This window comes from Pristiophorus japonicus, chromosome 21 (assembly GCF_044704955.1).
Source record: "Pristiophorus japonicus isolate sPriJap1 chromosome 21, sPriJap1.hap1, whole genome shotgun sequence".
Classification (NCBI taxonomy): Eukaryota; Metazoa; Chordata; class Chondrichthyes; family Pristiophoridae; genus Pristiophorus; species Pristiophorus japonicus.
Genome location: NC_091997.1, coordinates 13,151,788 through 13,170,656, shown reverse-complemented (window position 1 = coordinate 13,170,656; position 18,869 = coordinate 13,151,788). Strand labels below are relative to the sequence as shown.

The 18,869-nt window shown below is 44.9% G+C and overlaps 1 protein-coding gene across 1 annotated transcript in view; it reads left to right on the top strand.

Moving 5' to 3' along the window:
• The window catches only part of mpp2b (MAGUK p55 scaffold protein 2b), a 386,468-nt gene that overhangs the window by 284,226 nt on the left and 83,373 nt on the right, over positions 1-18,869 (top strand). Inside the window, exon 3 of the mRNA XM_070864011.1 lies at positions 17,427-17,579. Within this exon, the coding sequence (XP_070720112.1) occupies positions 17,427-17,579 (153 nt within the window). The remainder of the gene's footprint in view (positions 1-17,426; positions 17,580-18,869) is intronic.

Below are 18,869 nucleotides of genomic sequence, written 5' to 3'. Positions count from 1 at the left end.
GTGGGGGACGCGGGACACGCGGCGGGCACCGCCTCCTCCGCGGAGGGATGTTGTTCCCCCTCCACCTCATTGGGGCGGTGCCTCCTTTTGTTCCTGGGGGTGCGCGGAGGCAGGGAGACCTCCATGTCTGCCGAGGCCTCCCGCTCCGCCCCCCCCCTTTTCCTTATCTTGCCCTCGCCCGAGCCCCTCTGCGGTATTGGTCAAGGGCTCGGGCACGGGCTCAGGGCACCCCACGCTCGCCGGTGACTGGGTTGGGCTGAGCGCGGTGGTCAAACTTTCCGGCGCACTGAGGGGACCCGCCTCTAGATGTCTCGTCTTCTTCCGCGCCTTCTTTTCGATCAGACGCTCCCCGCTGCCACCCCCCGGCCCAGCATCTACAGTGTCATAAAAATCATTCGTTTCATTTTCTGCCGGGTCGAGCGACTCCCGGGGGAAGTTGGGTATTGGCTGGGCGGGCTCAGGTTCGGCCTTTTCGGCCCCGCCCGCCTCAGCCCCCGGGACGCCCGGCCCGGCGGCAATGCATTCCTCCGCGGTCCCCATGCCCCCCACGACAGGCAGATCTTCCACGCCATCCCCGGGAGGCAGAGGGTAGGCAGCCTCGACTGTCTCACCCTCCCCGGGGACAGACTCCTCCCGTCTACGGCGCTGCTTGGGGGCGCTGGTGGGGGACGCGGGACACGCGGCGGGCACCGACTCCTCCGCGGAGGGATGTTGTTCCCCCTCCGCCTCAACGGAGCGGCGCCTCCTTTTGTTGCTGGAGGTGCGCTGAGGCAGGGAGACCTCCATGTCTGCCGAGGCCTCCCGCTCCGCCCCCCCCTTTTCCTTTTCTTGCCCGCGCCCGGGCCCCTCTGCGGTGTTGTTCAAGGGCTCGGGCACGGGCTCAGGGTACCCCGCGCTCGCCGGTGGCTGGGCTGGGCCGAGCGCGGTGGTCAATCTTTCTGGCGCACTGAGGGGACCCGCCTCTAGATGTTTCTCCTTGTTCCGTGCCTTCTTTCCGTTCGGACGCTCTCCCTCCCCCCCGCCGGAGGCCCTGAAAACAAAGGCCTCCGACGATGCCCGCGCACCTACGGCTCCCGGCACGCGGACGCAACTAGGGGGAGGGGTGGCGGCGGCGCCAGCCTTGGCCGCCTTCGGTGGTTTGGCGGCCCTGGAGGCGGGGCAGTTCTTACGAACATGCCCCACCTCCCTACAGGCATGGCACCGCACGCCATCCGACGTCCAGAAGACGCGGTAGGCAGTCCCCTCGTGCACCACATTAAAACTACCCTCCGTCGTCTCCTCCCGCGCCAGCTGAACAAAGAGCTGGCGGCGGAAGGAGAACATGTGGCGCAGGCTGTTCTCCCTGAGGCCGAGCGGTATGGGGTTGATCCCTGACCTTACCTCCCCCAGTTGTTGTAGGTGAGGGAGGAGGAACTCAGCGGGAACAAAGGGCGGGACGTTCGACACGATGACCCTCTGCGCGGTGGCCTCGAGAGGATCCACCGGCAGGAACGTCCCGCCCACCGTGAGCCCCTTTTCGAGGGCCAGGGACACCGCTCGCTCCGACCCCAGGAAGAACACAGCCTTCCCAGACATCTTGGAGGCTGCGACAATGGCCGAGGGGCCGACTACCCCAGCCATCGCCCGCACGCACTCCTCGATGCTCATTGTGGGGTGAGTGTAGCTCTTGACCCCGTGTTTCCTGGTTATAAGTCTGAATGGTGGCAGGGCAGCGGGTGGCGCAGGAGGTGCCTTGGAAGCGGTTGCCTCCTGCGCATATGTCCTTGCTGGCCCTGCCACCGGCGTGGATGGGGTCGCCATCACGGGGTCCCTTTAAGGGCTACACCCACCCCAAAGTCACAGGCCTTAATGGTCTTTATTGGCCTCGTATATTGGCTGAGCAGAGGAGCTCTTAACGAGGCACACCTCTCCCCTAGTTGGCAATTGGGGAGGGGCCTTGCTCCCTCTGCTCAGTTGTCTCAATTGTTCTGTTTTTTTTTAAATTAGGAGGAAGGGGTCTCAGAGAGAGAGGGGAGAAACAGAGCAACAGAGAAAGAGAGAGGGGGGTGGGAAGGGGGGGGAACTGCGAGGGCAGGTCTCCCCTCGCAGCTGTGGGTGGGTGCAATCCCCAGATGGTAAAACACAAAATAGTCTTTGGGATTGTCTTCGGGTGAGGGGAAAAGATGTCTTCACCTGTGGCAGCTAGAGCCACCAGGCACACACTCCTGATGATGTTAAATAAGTAGTAAATAAAATCTTCAGCCTGGTAGCTCCAGCTATCCCAGGCTAGGCAATTTACGGGAGGGGGGGGGGTTCAATTGTGGGGGGGACCTAGTTGTAAGCAAGGCCCCCACACACACTTCCACACACACACACCCCCCGCGATGTTCCGGCCCTCAGTGGTCTTCTTTCCTCCCCCCACCGATATAACAAAGTCTTTTTGGGAAATGCACCCACACCCACCTGTAGAAGATGTAGAGTCACCCTCCTTCCACACTGGATGTTGCTTTGGTCTTTCCCCCTCTCTCCAACTCTTTGTAGAAATGGTAAAAAGTTGTAAGTTTTCTGCTTTTTCCTCCTCTCCCTCTGGGTGAAAGTTGGTGGTGAAGCCCCTTCCTTCCTTCTCTTCCTGGGCTGTTCTCAGGGCTCTCCAGGCCTTCCAGGCAAGAGCAAAAGTTGATAGCTGCTCTCCTCACTGCAGCTCAGCTCCAACTGAGCAGGACACGCCTCCACTGCTCCACAATTGGTCCTTGTGCATGAAACTCTTTTAGAGTCTACCTATAAAACATAAGACATTAAACCGTGCCACCCGACCTGGGTGACACACCAGACATTTACAAGGCCCTTTTTTTTCTCCTTTTTTTGTTTTTTTTTCGTGTTTTTCTTTTTTTTTGGGTTTTTTTTTTGGGCGCTAAAATCAAATTTTTTTCCAGTGCCCCCTATAAAAGGGGAGGGGGACACTAAAAGCACCGGCAATTAAAACAAATTAAACTTTAAAACGTAAAATCAAATTAAAATTTGGTTGCCGGGCGTGATGATGCACTCCAGTCCCTCCGGTGCCCACCTCTCGCGGAAGGCCGCGAGCGTACCGGTGGACACCGCGTGCTCCATCTCCAAGGACACCCTGGACCGGATGTAAGAGCGGAAGAGAGGCAGGCAGTCAGGTTGAACGACCCCCTCGACCGCCCGCTGCCTGGACCGGCTGATGGCTCCCTTGGCCGTGCCCAGGAGCAGTCCTACGAGGAGGCCTTCAGACCTACCCGCTCCCCTCCGCACAGTGTGCCCAAAGATCAGGAGAGTGGGACTGAAGTGCAGCCAGAATTTCAGGAGCAGCCCCTTCAAATAATGAAACAGGGGCTGCAACCTCGTGCATTCCATAAAAACATGGAACACGGACTCTTCCAGACCGCAGAAATTGCAGGCGGCCTGGGAGTCCGTGAACCGGCTTAAAAATTTGTTGCACGGCACTGCTCCGTGCACCACCCTCCAGGCCAAGTCCCCGATGAATAGTGGGAGGACCCCTGCGTAGAGTGCCCTCCATCGGGGACCCCCGCCTCCTCTCCTTGTGCATGAATCCCAAAATGTTAGTTTGCAGGTGCAGCAGGTAATCAGGAAGGCGAATGGAATGTTGGCCTTCATTGCGAGAGGGATGGAGTACAAAAGCAGAGAGGTCCTGCTGCAACTGTATAGGGTATTGGTGAGGCCGTACCTGGAGTACTGCATGCAGTTTTGGTCACCTTACTTAAGGAAGGATATACTAGCTTTGGAGGGGGTACAGAGACGATTCCGGAGATGAGGGGGTTACCTTATGATGATAGATTGAGTAGACTGGGTCTTTACTCGTTGGAGTTCAGAAGGATGAGGGGTGATCTTATAGAAACATTTAAAATAATGAAAGTGATAGGCAAGATAGAGACAGAGAGGTTGTTTCCACTGGTCGGGTTCGAGACTAGAACTAGGGGGCACAGCCTCAAAATACGGGGGAGCCAATTTAAAACCGAGTTGAGAAGTAATTTCTTCTCCCAGAGGGTTGTGAATCTGTGGAATTCTCTGCCCAAGGAAGCAGTTGAGGCTAGCTCATTGAATGTATTTAAGTCACGATAGATAGATTTTTAACCAATAAGGGAATTAAGGGTTACGGGGAGCGGGCGGGTAAGTGGAGCTGAGTCCACAGCCAGATCAGCCATGATCTTGTTGAATGGCGGAGCAGGCTCGAGGGGCTTGATGGCCTACTCCTGCTCCTAATTCTTATGTTTTTATTGTTAAAGTAAGATATTTTTGCTTGAATTTTTTTAATTTTACTTAGCCTAATCTTTTCTGTTCAGCCAAGTATGATAATCACTGGAGATAGCCGTTCATATAAGCAAAGTTGAATTGTCATTATTTCAGTATTCATTGCCCTGTGCACAATAGGGATATGACCTATCTTTCATTAGGCTAGTATGCTTAATTAGGTAGGTTGACAAGCATGGTTGATGTATCTATTCATTCTGGGCAATTCTTCTTGTTTTTATTGTTGCATTTGATCTTATTTGACAAATGCTAAATTATGTTGGACCATTCTTCTTTCACAATTCAAATGTCAATATCTATGTTGGATATCCAGGCTAAAGCTCCCGGTGTAGCAGCATGGATATCTTGTAGGCTGCCTGCAAATTTCCTCTGAGGGCAGTGCTCAATGATGAGCTCCAGGGTCTGATTAGGAGCTCCACAGTCACACAATGGGGAATATTTAATCTTCCACCTATGGAGAAGGTGGCAGCATCTACCATGAGGCAGTTGATGGTTGTCCACTGTTTGTAAGAAAGGTTTGATCCTTCGGGTTATACTGTGGGGTCCTCTATAAGGAATCCATTCTGTATGTCGCAGTTCTTCCAAGCATTTTGCCATCAGTCATCAAGGCTGAGGGGAGATCATTGAAGGGCTTCAGCGATGGTCCAAAATGGCCTTCAAGATTTGAGACGGGTTAGTGATAGGTTGTAAAAGTCGGCTTGGATCGGCATTCCTTTTTGCTGGTGCAGCGGTTGTATTCTCTGGAGATTGCATATTCGCGACATAGGACCATTGGTATATCATGTTGCCAGTCAGCAGACTGTAGTTTAAGTACATGTGTTATCTACTTCTCTGAACTTCAGACATCGACTAGAGACCAGATTAATTATTGGAGACATAATTGTTTTATGAATAAAGGCAGAATGATATCGGGCAATGCATCTGCTTCAGTAAGGCCGAAAAATTATACCAATTCCTAGATTCCTATTCTTAATGGCTCTAATATTTCCACCTTCACATCTTCCTTTAGCAGAATTATGGTTTATAATTGAAAGTAATTCAGATATTGGAGGCACCCAAGCATATTCTTATTACTGTTTAGTTTAAGATTGGAGCAAAATCTTTGTTCTTCTAAGAAGAATCGATGGATTTCATTAGCTTATGGGTAACGGCCTATGAACTGTTAACAGGAGTGCTACCCTGTCAGCAGTTTAAAAAATGTCTGAAAATAATAATTAAAATAAGCTGGGTAAGCCTTCTTTTGAGCCCCTCCTAACATCAGGATATATAACCGGCTTATTCCTCTGTGGCCTTTGCTGAATACAGGTAGGATATACTCAGGTTGAAGCTATGCAAATTTGCTTAGATACAGGTTTAAAGGGGCATTAATCTTTTCCATTTGCCAGATATTCAAAGGTGATAAAGTAGTTCAGTCATTGGAGGTATGTTAGCATATTCCTATTACTGTTTTGTTTAAAATTAAGAGTTAATATTAATTAAAATAAATAATTGTGTTTTTAAAATATAATTCCTAATGGCTCAGCAAATTATCAAGTGGGCAGCTGAGGCCTGTAGACTGCAACGATGCCTGGTGCAATCACTAGTCTGTGCTGAGTTAGTTGGCTTCTGTATCTCTGGGTTAGGGATGATGAAAATCAGCCAGGCTTCGTGGTCCAGATAACTGTCCATCTGGAAGTGCTCCCAATGGTCAAATAAGCTGCCAACAATGCACTGTCCGATTTTGTATATGAATAGTAGTCAATTGAGCAATGTACTAGAAAGCAATTCCTGCCTGTGTAATTGTATGTAAGAAAATAGACAACGCAAAAGATGTGTAGTTATTCTCTATTTGTAAGGATATAAATGTTGCCTTTTTAAACTTGATTTTCTCATTAATTTTTGCAGCATTCTCATCTATTTATAGGTACAAAGAAAAAAAGCAAGAACTTGCCTTTATATGGCATCTTTCGTGACCTCAAGATGCCTCAAAGCGAGTACAATGAAGTACTTGTTGAAGTGTAGTCGCTGTTGTAGGAAAACGGGGCAGCCAATTTATGCACAGCAAGGTCCCACAAACAGCAATGAGATAATGACAAGATAATCTGCTTTGTAATGATGTTGCTTGAGGGATAAATATTTTCCAAGGAAACCAGGAGAACTTTGTTTTTCTTTAAATAAGTAAGCATTTTTATGCAAATATGGAAGGAAGAAGGTACTTTGCTCTGTAGTCAATTGGTAACGTCAATGTAAATGTCAGTTGATAGTGCTTTTAATTTTTTTTGAGAATTTTTAGTTATTTTCATGTTGGAGAGGAAAGGGGAGGGGAGAAAAGAACAAAAGGGACGGTTTGTGATAGGGTGGAAGTTAGGAGTGATTACATGCTGCAAATGGGGTTGACAGAATCATCAACAGCAGCTGCCTGAAAAAATAGGGGCAGAGGTTATGGTCTGAAATTGTTGAACTCGATGTTGAGTCCAGAAGGCTGTGAAGTGCCTAATCGAAAGATGAGGTGCTGTTCCTCAAACTTATTGGCAGAAATGCTTGCAGCTTTTTACTCATTTATAATCCAGTGCTATTTTTAAACAACTTGGATTTTTTAATGCTAGGAAAGATAACTTATTAAGTATGCTAGTTATGTCAAATTTGCGTACATAAATGGATAACCAACCACAATAACTTAGTACACAAAGTTCTAATGTAACTTTATGTAGATTTCAGTAAAATGGAGCCAAAATGTGGTGTCAACTATCCTATAGCGTTGGATGATGATAAATTGTTTTCAGATTTCAAGGTCCCACAGTCCTTTTTTCTGTAAGACCAGCCACCTCTCCCTCGCCCCTCCATGCTCAAATCAAAAGCTGCTGGATTTCTTTCTCGCCATGATTGAGACTCTCTGTCTGTGTGGCTGCCTCCTCCCTTTGCTCTTGCTCCTAGCCTCTAACCTTCTTCAGCCCTAAATCCTCTTATAGCTTCTCCCTCATTGTCTTCCTATCGTCTCCAAGCTCATCTCATTAAGAAGAATCATATCCTGTTCCCTCACTCAACTCCTGATGATACAACTTCTCTTCGTGGCCCCCAATACTAGCAGAGATTATCAATGGTTCCTTCCCTTCCCTCTCCCCTTCAACACTGCTGTTTTATGCCTCCCTTCGAAACAACTTGCCCTGGACTCTGCGTTTCCCCATCAAAGTCTTTAAAGTGTTATCTCCTAGTTCTTCTACTACACTGCTCTCCCTGCTCGGCTACCTTCTTTCACACTTTGTAAATGACAATTTGTCCAAAATGCTGCCACACACATCCTATCCTGCACTAAGTCCTGCTCGCTATCGCATCCCATTCTCCCTGTCCTACATTCACTTGCCAACCTCGTCCCCGTCTTTAAATCCTTATATGGTTGCACAACATCCAACATCTGCGATCTCCTGCAACTCTATCATCATCATCATCATAGGCAGTCCCTCGAAATCGAGGAAGACTTGCTTCCACTCTAAAAGTGAGTTCTCAGATAACTGAACAGTCCAATACGGAAATTACAGTCTCTGTCACAGATGGGACAGACAGTTGTTGAAGGAAAGGGTGGCTGGGACCAGTTTGCCGCATGCTCCTTCTGCTGCCTGCGCTTGTTTTCTGCATGCTCTCAGCGACGAGACTTGAGGTACTCAGCGCCCTCCTGGATGTTCTTTCTCTACTTAGGGTGGTCTTTCGTCAGGGATTTCCAGGTGTCGGTGGGGATGTTGCATTTTATCAAAGAGGCTTTGAGGGTGTCCTTGAAATGTTTCCTCTGCCCACCTGGGGCTCGCTTGCCGTGTAGGAGTTCCGAGTAGAACGCTTGCTTTGGGAGTCTTGTGTCAGGCATGCAGACAATATGGCCTGCCCAACCCTATATTCCATCCCTAAACACTGTTCCCTTGACTGGTCTTTTAAGTGTCTTCAACCAAGATTTTGGTCCTCCTAATCTCTCACTTCCTATCTTTGAAGTATTTTGGAACTTCTTTACATTAAAGATGCTATATAAATGCAAGGAGATGTAGTAATGCTACTAAAAATTAATTGCTAAAAGCCCATTCTATTTTCTATTGTATTGAGATGGTTATAATTAATCTTCATTGCAGTAACCAGTTGAAGCATCAATTTTTCATTGAGGTAAATTATGAAAAGAGCTGAATAGACATTTGCTACTTGGGCCACTAGAACATTTATTAGGCTATCCAATTTGGTGAGTAGGAAGCTAATCTGTCACCAAAAAGAACTAAACCGTTAGCAAAGTAATCTATTTTTATAGCTGACACATTGTACAATTCAAACATATTCACACATACAAATATCAACTGCTCTCATTTTGATAAATGTGTGTATATTGCATTAGCTAATTCTTTAATTATTTCCCGTGCTGATTCTGCCCCCAGGAAAAGAACCCCTGCCATCTTCAGTGCCACAAATTATATGATAGAGGTAGAGCTTTAATGAATGAGTTAATCAGGCAAAGGAATACGAATATGTGTATACTAAAGGTAGAAAGTGAAGCAGTGTGTTAAAACAATCCGCACTACAGTAAAGCTATTGCTATTAATTATTTATTATTGCCCTTCTGCGCCATATTCACTGATCTGAGAGAGGAGAAGAATTCCTCTGATTATTATGTACAGCGTCTTTGTAAATACCACGGTGGGAAATTCCAGCTACCTACCGCCAAGAGTTACCTCTGATTTTCCTGGAAAGAAAATGGCCGCCGCCACTCTAACACCCTTCTCTAGCGCGGGACTCGGCAGCCACCATTTTGGTGAGGGCAATAGCACTGTCGATAACAGCGTTGGCCCTGGACATGCAAATATGGAGCGCCTGACATCACTCCGACTTAACGCCATGCTCTGCGAATTTCGACATTTGCGCTGAGTTTAGTGCTTGGTCCTAAGCTCGCTCTGAAAAGCGATCGCTCGGCAGACTGACAGAGGCACAGTCAGCACTTCAAAAAGGGACACGCTCATCTTTCAGGTATGTTTTAAGCTTTTGGACTGGATCTTTAATATTTTATTGAAGTAGTGGCTTGGTGCAATGCAGGTTAAAAGTTTTTAAAGTGTGCAGGGAGTGCTGCTGGATGCTTGCAAGGCCTCGGATGGTAAAGGAAGGCCGATGAGAAGACAGAAAATGCTGGAAATACTCAGCAGGTCAGGCAGCATCTGGGAGAGAGAAACAGAGTTCATGTCTCCGGTTAAGATGCTGCCTGACCTGCTGAGTATTTCCAGCATTTTCTGTTTTTATTTTAGATTTCGAGCATCCGCTCACAGAGGGAAGTGGAAGAGGAGGAAGCGGAAGGAAAGATGCAACCCAGACAGCCCCCTTCTTGCTGGAATATCCATGATGGAATCATCCAACTGTGGTACCAGTGACCACAACCGCAAATTGCCTTTCAACATTTATCCCAAACCTTGCATCCGTCTGACCATCAGTGTCCTCTTGGCCACAATGCTGAAATCAAAGCCACCACAAAGCAAACTTTCCAATCCAACTTTCTACATCTTTTTGACATCAAGAAATCAACTCATCACCCTTATGCATCCCCTTAGTGACTGTCTTGTGTGTGCCTTTGCCTATCCTATTGATGTCACACTGTGCTACCCCAGTGGCTACAGCATGGCTGGTGGAAGGATGCTGACTTTCAGTGGGGAACGCTGCAGATGGCCTTGCAGGTTGCTCTTGAGGAGCTGGTGGCTGGGAGTGTGAAATTAAGTCATGGTGTTTCTTCTTCACTCTCCTCTCCCTCTTGATCAACCACTGGCTGGGCAGGTTACATTTCTTCGGTGTGTGAAATGAGGAAGGCACAAGGGTGGAGTTGTGAGGGGAGCATGGAAAAGCAAGAGGTGCATGCGAGAATGAGGATAACGTAAGAGGAAACCAGCATCTCCATTGGCCAAGGACTCAGCTGTGCCCCTGTCAAGAAAAGCCAGCACCAAGGGGGTAAGGTGAAGCTAGGAATGGGAGGTGTGCCTCGTGTTTGAAACAGATTGTTGGTAGGTAAGTGAATGACCACCCTCCCACCCCCAAAATCAATGAGCAATGTGCGAGGCCAGTAGTGCAGTTGGTAGCAGACGGCTTTTGAAGATGTATTCAATGACCTTGGTCTGGGATCATGAAGCTTCTTTAGGCACTGGAATCAGGTCGTGGGGACAACACTGCTGGCAGTGACCGCCTCGATGATCTGGTCCCACAACCTCCTTCCTTGAGGGGCTCCTGGCTCCTATGGGTAGAGGACTTCTCTTGCAGTGTTGACCCCTTGCACAAAGCTGAAGTGCTGCGTGCGAGACCCTGAATGCTCTTCCCTGGCTTGTTGAGCTATTTGTGTTAGCGCTGAAACACTTGTTAGAAATAACCAAGTTAAGGCTATCTCTGGTCATGTTAATAATCAGGATCAACTGTAAGTCAATATGGAGGGTATATTGAGTTTAATCAGAGTTTAAGACAGAATATAACGCACTAGTTATATAGCAAAAACATACAACCATGACAAGTAGCTGGTACCAATCCGATCAGATAGGCAGCTGACGCACGTGAGCAGTTCTCTGACTTGCGGCCTCTCTTTTGTCTCAAGCCTCCTTCGGTAATCATGGGACCACTCTCGAAGAGTGTTCAACCAGCCCAAGTTCTGGTTCTTCCCTCCACCATCTGCACTGAAAAGCTCTCTAGGTGATTCTTTTATTCTCTTTTTAGTGGTGGGCCTGGAAAGGTTTATATTGACAAGACCTTTTAACCTATAGAGGTTCCCCTAAAAACTCAGTATCCAATGGGGCTTCGAATTCTTTGTCTTGATTATCGAAACAAAGCCCTCCCTAATGATGTCTCATGAACTTGTTCACATGTCTTTTCTGTTTATACTTTCTCAGGGTCTCTTCCTTTGGAATTTGTGTCTTATCTCCCTTTTGATCAACAGGGAACCAAAACATTGATATTTCTAATTATCTGCCCCAAACAAGGCGGCGGGCAATTTCCAGTCCTTAGTGTTAGAAATTGAAATTAGTGATAATCACTGGGTGGCTTGAATCATAAAACAGAAGATGGGATTAAAACTCTTCTGATCAATATTCCATCAGTCATACCATCTTTCATAACCAACCACAGGATTTATATTGACTCCACAGTGATTGTGTATTGCATTTACAATGTTGTTTCTTACTGATATGGTCTGGTAAATGCTTGAAGCACTTTTATTTAAAAAATAATTCTCTCCCTTTTAGTAAATTCTGATTCTAACTCTGTTTTATTTCATGAAACCTTTTTGAAAATCAAGCTTAGTGTAGTAGAGATTAACATACTCACTTCTCTATTCTGAGATCACATGGGTCTAATATCTGCCTGGTATGTAATTCTGTCACAATGGAATTTGTGTCTTGTTCCCATTATAATCAAAATTGCAACATTTCAATGATTTGAAGTGTTCATGATGTTGTAATTGTAAACGTGGGTGAAAAAATTAGTATGTGTTGCACACAACAGGCACAATGATAAATTTACCATAGGAGGGGCCTGCACCCACCCCATGCGGTCGGGTCCATTTTTTAGGCGTCCCTGGTGAGCGCCTGAAATGGGCATTCGGCCCCTTGCATATGCTAATGAGGAGCCTGATTAAGAACCCTTCTGTGAACTTGGTCTCTGATGTGTGAAGCAGGAGCTGGACTTGCTCCACTCAGGATTCTTCAGCAGCCACCACAACAGGTAAGTTTTATTTTTTATTTTAAAAACCTTTGCTGTGGAGCCAAGATGAACAGAATGCTCCCCCGACTCCACAGTATCCTGATCGCTTCCCTCCTCCCTAGGAATTAGCATTGGACCACTGCCTATGAGTCAAGTGGCCTGAGATTAACTTTGGGCAAATGGTCGAGCTACCTTTTGAAGGCGTTGGCAGCTCGCCTAATGAATGAGGCCTGAGGTCCAATTTTTGGGCCTGCCTCAGGCCTCCTAGTTCAGATGTGCATTGCCGGGCACCGATAAATTTCTACATCGTGATTTTTTTGAGTTTTCATTAGAGTCAATTTTTCTGGTATTATATGGAGCATAGCATAAGATTCTCAAGATTCAACTTGTATTTCTCCACCTGAAGCATCTCCTTTTATTTTTAGTATATAAAGTTTACTTTTAACTTCTTCAAGATTTTCTTGTGATCTTTTAGTAGTTTGACACCTCTGTAAAGCAAACCTCTCCTGGTGTTTCTAATCACACTGAAAATTGCTTTTGATAGCCTGGAGCCAAGCAACACTTTGAACATCAGCACTCTGTTCCCTCTCCCAACCATCTCAAGATTCAGCAATTGCTATTGATTTTGATGAAGTGCTTTGCTCTATTATGCTTTCTCATATTTGGATGGCCAACCTGTGTTATAACTTTGAAGCCTACGTTCTTTTTTTAAAAAATTGTAGGGTCTCAACTTTGGCTCAGTGGTAGCACTCTGACTGAAAAGGTTACGGGTTCAAGCGCCACTCCAGGACTTGAGCACATAATCCAGGCTAGCACTTTCATACAATACTGAGGGAGCTTGGTGAGATGTTAAACCGAGGCTCCGTCTGCCACTGCAGGTGGACATGAAAGATCAGTGGCAGTGGCGGCACTCCCGCGGGGCAATTATCCACGGGGCAATTACCCACTGGGGTCGGTAAGGGGGTCTTCGCCAGTCGGTGTGGGGTCAGCATGTGCCCGACGGGGCGGCAGTATGGGCGGTGCGGAAACCCGTTCCTACCACTCCCGGCCTAGGGGTAATTTCAGAAGGGTCGGCCCATCCGTCTGCCCCCGGTCAGTGAGGCCTATCCACTCCATAAGGTGGTAATGGAGCTTAAGGAGGGGGGCAATTTTGGCCCCATTGTGTAGGCGTGCAGTCAGCATTACCCACGCTACTCATTGGCTGCACGCCTATCAGGGAACTGGATATCTGCTGTCTATGACATCACTTGAAGGTCACTATAGCCCTCAATTTTTATGCCACTTGTGAAGAATCCTCAAAGGGAGCAATGCGAATGTGCAGTCCTCTGACTTTTATCATCAGATTCCCTACAAAATGTGTAATGTATGCAAATTCTTTGTATTCACTATGTACGATGTACCACCTGAGGGCGCTGCTGTTGGAGGCCCCAGGGGTTTCCTGCCCTGATGTGCAGGGGCATATAAAAGGCAACCAGCCATGCTGATCCTCACTTTGCAGTCGTATTAAATGGATTGAAGTCACACAGCTCTTACTCACAGTACAAGGCCTTGTGGAGTTATTCAGTGGTAATTGCAGACATAATAAAATGGTAACTTGTCATGTCACAAGCTATCTCCCTTTAACTAGTAGCAATGAACTCTGCAATCAGTGAGGCCTTTGAAAACCTCTGTGCTGAAACTGGAGTCATCTCTTCTATATGCAGTTTTGACCAAATGTTTAGAATTCTAAGGGTAGCTACTCTAGAATATTTGATCTTTGAAGTTTGGATAAATTTCATAGAACCTCATTATCTTGGAGTTCTACCTGTTTGCCTATATCTGGACATTGGGGATTGTCCATGATGGAGCAAATCACACACAATTTATGAAAGGAATGTTAGGCTTTTCTCATTCTATAGTTCATTTTCAGCCTTGAATTAAAGCTCTTCGAAGCAAAGTTGTCTGGGATATTTAAAAATAATTGTCCATTTTATCGCTTTGACTCTACAGTAGTGGCTGATGAAGTCTGATATTTTCCACCATTATTAATTAATGACCTCAATGACCTGGAAGTGAAAACACACTGATATTTAGCATTTTGCTGCAGGAGACAATTTTATTTCAGAAAGCAGTTAATTATTAGGCATTCATATGTAGCTTTCAGGATGAAATATTGCAGACTGCCTCAGAGAGTTGGTTTTGATATTGGAAAGATGTAAATTATGCACATACCAGTGGGAATGTGACAAGAAGCTTGAAAAGTGAATATTAGCTCTGTTAATTTGCAGTGTGCATCTGTGGTAAACTGAAGCTGCACAATGTGAAATATCAGCTGAGTATTTTTAGACTGAAAGAGTAGGTAGGGCAAAATCCCTTGGATTCACATATGTTGTGTAATTATGGAGGTGTTTCTGGTTAAAGGCACCTGCACAGTTCACAAGGTGTGTCAGAAGCAAGTAGCTGTTTCTTTAACAACGAGGAGTAGGCGAAAACTTGAATGCTTGTAGCTTTTACATCTGCCCCTAATCTTTTTCTCTGTGCAGTATTTGCTGATTCGTAGTGTACGGGTGCAGGGACAGAAGCACTGATTTTTGTCTCCACATTCAGCATTACTGAATAAACATTGAGCCCTGTGAAGTTAGGAGTATGATGGAATATTCACCACTCACCTGTATGGGTGCAGCCACAGCAACACTACAGAAGTTCAACACTATTCAGGATAAATTATTTCGTTGATCGGTGTACCCTGCCACTGGACTTAACCACCTCAACCATCAGCACACTGGGCTTCACTATATATTACTACAGGATGCACTTCAACAAGCTGGCTTGGACAGCACATCCTAGCCCCATAACTTCTGTCACTGAGAAGGACAAGAGCAACAAGAACATTGGAACATCATCAGCTGGAAGTTTGACATGGATATATACTGCTGCTCTTTTATTGTCACTGGGTAAAAATCCTGGAATTCCCTACCTAACATCCTTGTGGGAGCGCCATTAGCACAGTTATTGCAGCAATTCAGGAAGAAGACCTACCATTACCTTCTGAATGTCAGCTGTGGCCCAGTGGGTAGCACTCTCGCCTCTGAGTCAGAAGGTTGTTGATTTAAGTCCCACTCCAAAGACTTGAACACAAAAATCTAGGCTGACACTCCAGTGCAGCACTGAGGGAGTGCTGCACTGTCGGAGGTGCGGTCTTTCGGATCAGCCGTTGAACCGAGACCCTCATCTGCTCTAATAATAAAAACAGAAAATGCTGGAAAATCTCAGCAGGTCAGGCAGCATCTGTGGAGAGAGAAACAGTTAACATTTCAGGTCAGTGATCCTTCATCAGAACTGGAAACAGTTAGAAAGATGTAACAGATTTTTAAGCAAGTGTAGGGGCAAGGAAAAAGGGAGGAAAGAACAAAAGGGGAAGGCCTGTGAGAGGATGGAAAGACAAAAGAGATGATGATGCATGGCAAAAGGAGATGGTAATGGGACGAGTTAAGAAACAAAAGATGAGTCTCGAGGTGTAAATGGGAATGGCAGAGTCATCAGAAGCTGTCATGTGGGGGAAAAGAATTAGGGGCAGAGGTTATGGTCTGGTCTCTTAGGTGGACGTAAAAGATCCCACGACACTATTTCGAAGAAGAGCAGGGGAGTTCTTCCTGGTGTCTAGGCCAATATTTATCCCTCAATCAGCATCACTAAACTGAGATTATCTGGTCATTATCTCATTGCACTTTGTGGGAGCTTGCTGTGCGCAGATTGGCTGCCGCGTTTCCCACATTACAACAGTGACTACACTTCAAAAGTACTGCATTGGCTGTAAAGCACTTTGGGAAATCCTGAGGTTGTGAAAGGCACTATATAAATTTAAGTCTTTTCTTTTAACTCGGCAGACACAATAAATGTGTCAGATACATTCTAAGAACAAAAAAAAATTTGATGAATTTTGTGTTGGTGTGAAATTGAAGAAGGTGTTGGTGAAGAAATTACTTGGTGAGGTGGATTAATAATGCTGGCACCATTTCTCTCTCTCATACTCTTGGTTAAAACATGCTGCAGTGGCCCTTTAGGAACTTTCCTTCCAATCTTCCCTTTCACCATGGGGGAAATGCCCAGTGCCTTCCTGATTTCAGCTGTTTGCTGCTGGAACTCAATAAAGTAGGAGCTAAAAGTTGTGCCCTTTGCTCTTTAGGACTGTCATTGGCATAACAGTGCATCATACCAGGCAACTGAATATTTTTATAAACATTTAGTTTGAAAATAATTCACTGTATTAATTTTAATGTGTACAATTACTCTCGCAGTATATGTGCACTTGAAAACCAAAATCTCATACGACAAAACTGATCAAATACAAAATAGCTTTTAATCAGTCTTTGCCCTAAAAATTATTGTTCTCGTTTCTTTTAATCAATTATTACTGAACTGAAATGAATTGGAAAATGTACATCCAGTGGTATCTGCTTTTAATGATCATACAGATCACTGAGGCAAGCACTGTTAATAATTCAGCAGATTAAATTATAATGTCTTTGTATCACACTCTTTTGCCTATTATTTGGGTGGTTATATTACTCCATTTAAAGCAGGTTAAAGTGCGCAGAAACAGCAAAAGGATGTTGTATGAATGCATTCGGCCTTCAATTTTAGGCTACCGACCAAGTTCCAATGAAAAATAATTTAGAAAATGATAATGAAATTACAGTTTTAAATTAATTTGGGGAACAGTAAAACTCCAGATTTTAATGGCAAATGAATGTTACTAATAGATTACTTTCTATTTTGAAGAAATAATAAGCATTCTTTTGCAATCCATACTTGTTGATTACATTTTTAATCGAACTTCTGAGTGAGTTAACACGTGAAGGGATATTGACTTATTCAAGAAAAGTAAAACGTATTTCTTCTTATACAGAGGATGATTTAAACTTCACAACAAAGGTGTTTGTTTGGCATTTCCGTTGAAATTGACTGAATACTATTTTATAATCAGGGGCATCCATTTGCGTGTGCAAGCGGCCTTTATTCCATTCATTGGGTATATGAAGTGAACACTTTTATAAATACCCTACTGTTTTCCAATTATTGCAAGCTTGTATACCAGTGCATAGTGCCACATATATTAATCTTTATCCAAACCATGTAGCTCAAGATGTTGGGTAATTATATCACAACCAGGGTTACTTGCCCCTTGCTCGCTCTTGGTTGAGATTTGATGGTGTTGCATGTCACCATTGGAAGTCTTATTCTGTAGTGAAGTGTTCCATCTTGGCAAGAGGGAGACTGTAAGTTGCACCATTTGCATCGTACCTTTCACTCAGTGGCTATGAAGCAATCTAACTATCTAAATTAAAAAATCTTATGTCTGCATGTGTGTTCTGTGAACTTTCCCAACTATAAATTCTTATGTTCACAGCTATAATGGAAATGTTTTATGTAAACTGGTCACTCTGTAATTGCACCATCTTACCATGTTCCATTTCTCTGTTTGTAATAAATCAATTTGTATCGCATAGGCCCACGAGAAGCTGGAAGACACTAAGCTGGAGGCTGTGCGTGACAATAACTTGGAGTTAGTGAAGGAGATCATTGACGATATCACCCCAATTGCCAAGGAGAATGATTCTGCAGCTGAACTCACTCATATTCTACAAGAACCACATTTTCAGGTAAAGGGCAGCCTCACTATTGCCTGATGTTCTTTATTTGTACTGTAGCTACAATGCATTTAATTCCAGTTCCAATTATAATCTGGAATGGCATCACACTCGAGCGTCCCAGGCTGTAATTTTGCCATTGTAAGTTAAAGGAAGAAGCATATTGATGAAGTGAGGGAAACATTTTTAAAAATATGGATCCTACCCAATAGCCATGATCAACCATTTGAAACATGACTGGCACTATAGTGAAACTTCTGAATGGTCAATAATGGTATTAGACCTTTGCCAAACCATGCTTTAATCTTTTGTAACTCTGGTCTGAATATGTTTTGACCAGGAATTTATAAAATATAAAAGTTGTCAAATATCATGCTGTCATCCACTTTGCCCAACACTCACCACTTCATTGCTATTTATTGATTGTGTACTATTCTAATTCGGTTGTTTCATGAGGAGCGAGAATTTCTCTCTTTCCTTCTCTCCCTGAATCGGGCAAATTCACAAAGTCATAAATGTTGGTGATGCTGATCACCTAATTCTGAATTTGCCCCGCCTCTGCTCCAAATATCCAGGCTGCGGACTGGCAACCATTGTAGCCTCCTGATTCTCTCCATCCTTCCCCCAAGACCATGTTCATTTCCTCATCACCTTGCCTTACCTTCAACTACAACTTTACACAAACTGCAGTCAAATGGTAAATAAATCATTAAACAACCCCAAATCACTCGTTAAAAAAGTAGAACCTCTGCAGATCTAACAGAATTATAATTTGTGAAAACGGGACAAAATTGCAGACAACCCTTTAAATCAAAATTTCAGACAGAAGCCTCATGGAAACATTAGTCTAGATTTTTCAATCATCCTTGTAATGTATTTGCTTCATGGGTTCTTTGCTTAAGAATTCATAGCAACATATTGTTATTAAGAACTAGTTGGTTTATTAACAAAGGTTTAACAATCACACTACACATTACCAGTTCATCCACTAGGCTCAACTGCATACCTCATTGTGGATGACCTATACCCAACTGACTGGAGTTTTATTGAGTCTTGTGAACATCACGTGCCACTCACAATGCAACAGCTCTACAACTCTTTTGGGTGGGAACAAAATAAACGTTAGATCAAGTGCCCCCCCGATCTGGGGGACACTCCAGACACTTAACTGCCCCTTTTTTTAATAAATGTTTTTTTTTGTTTGCAACAGCTCTACAAACTTGTGAGCATACTCACAGGTGCATACATTACAATCCTGTTTTAACAAAAATTAATAATCTGGGCCTTAAAAGGATGCCAGTT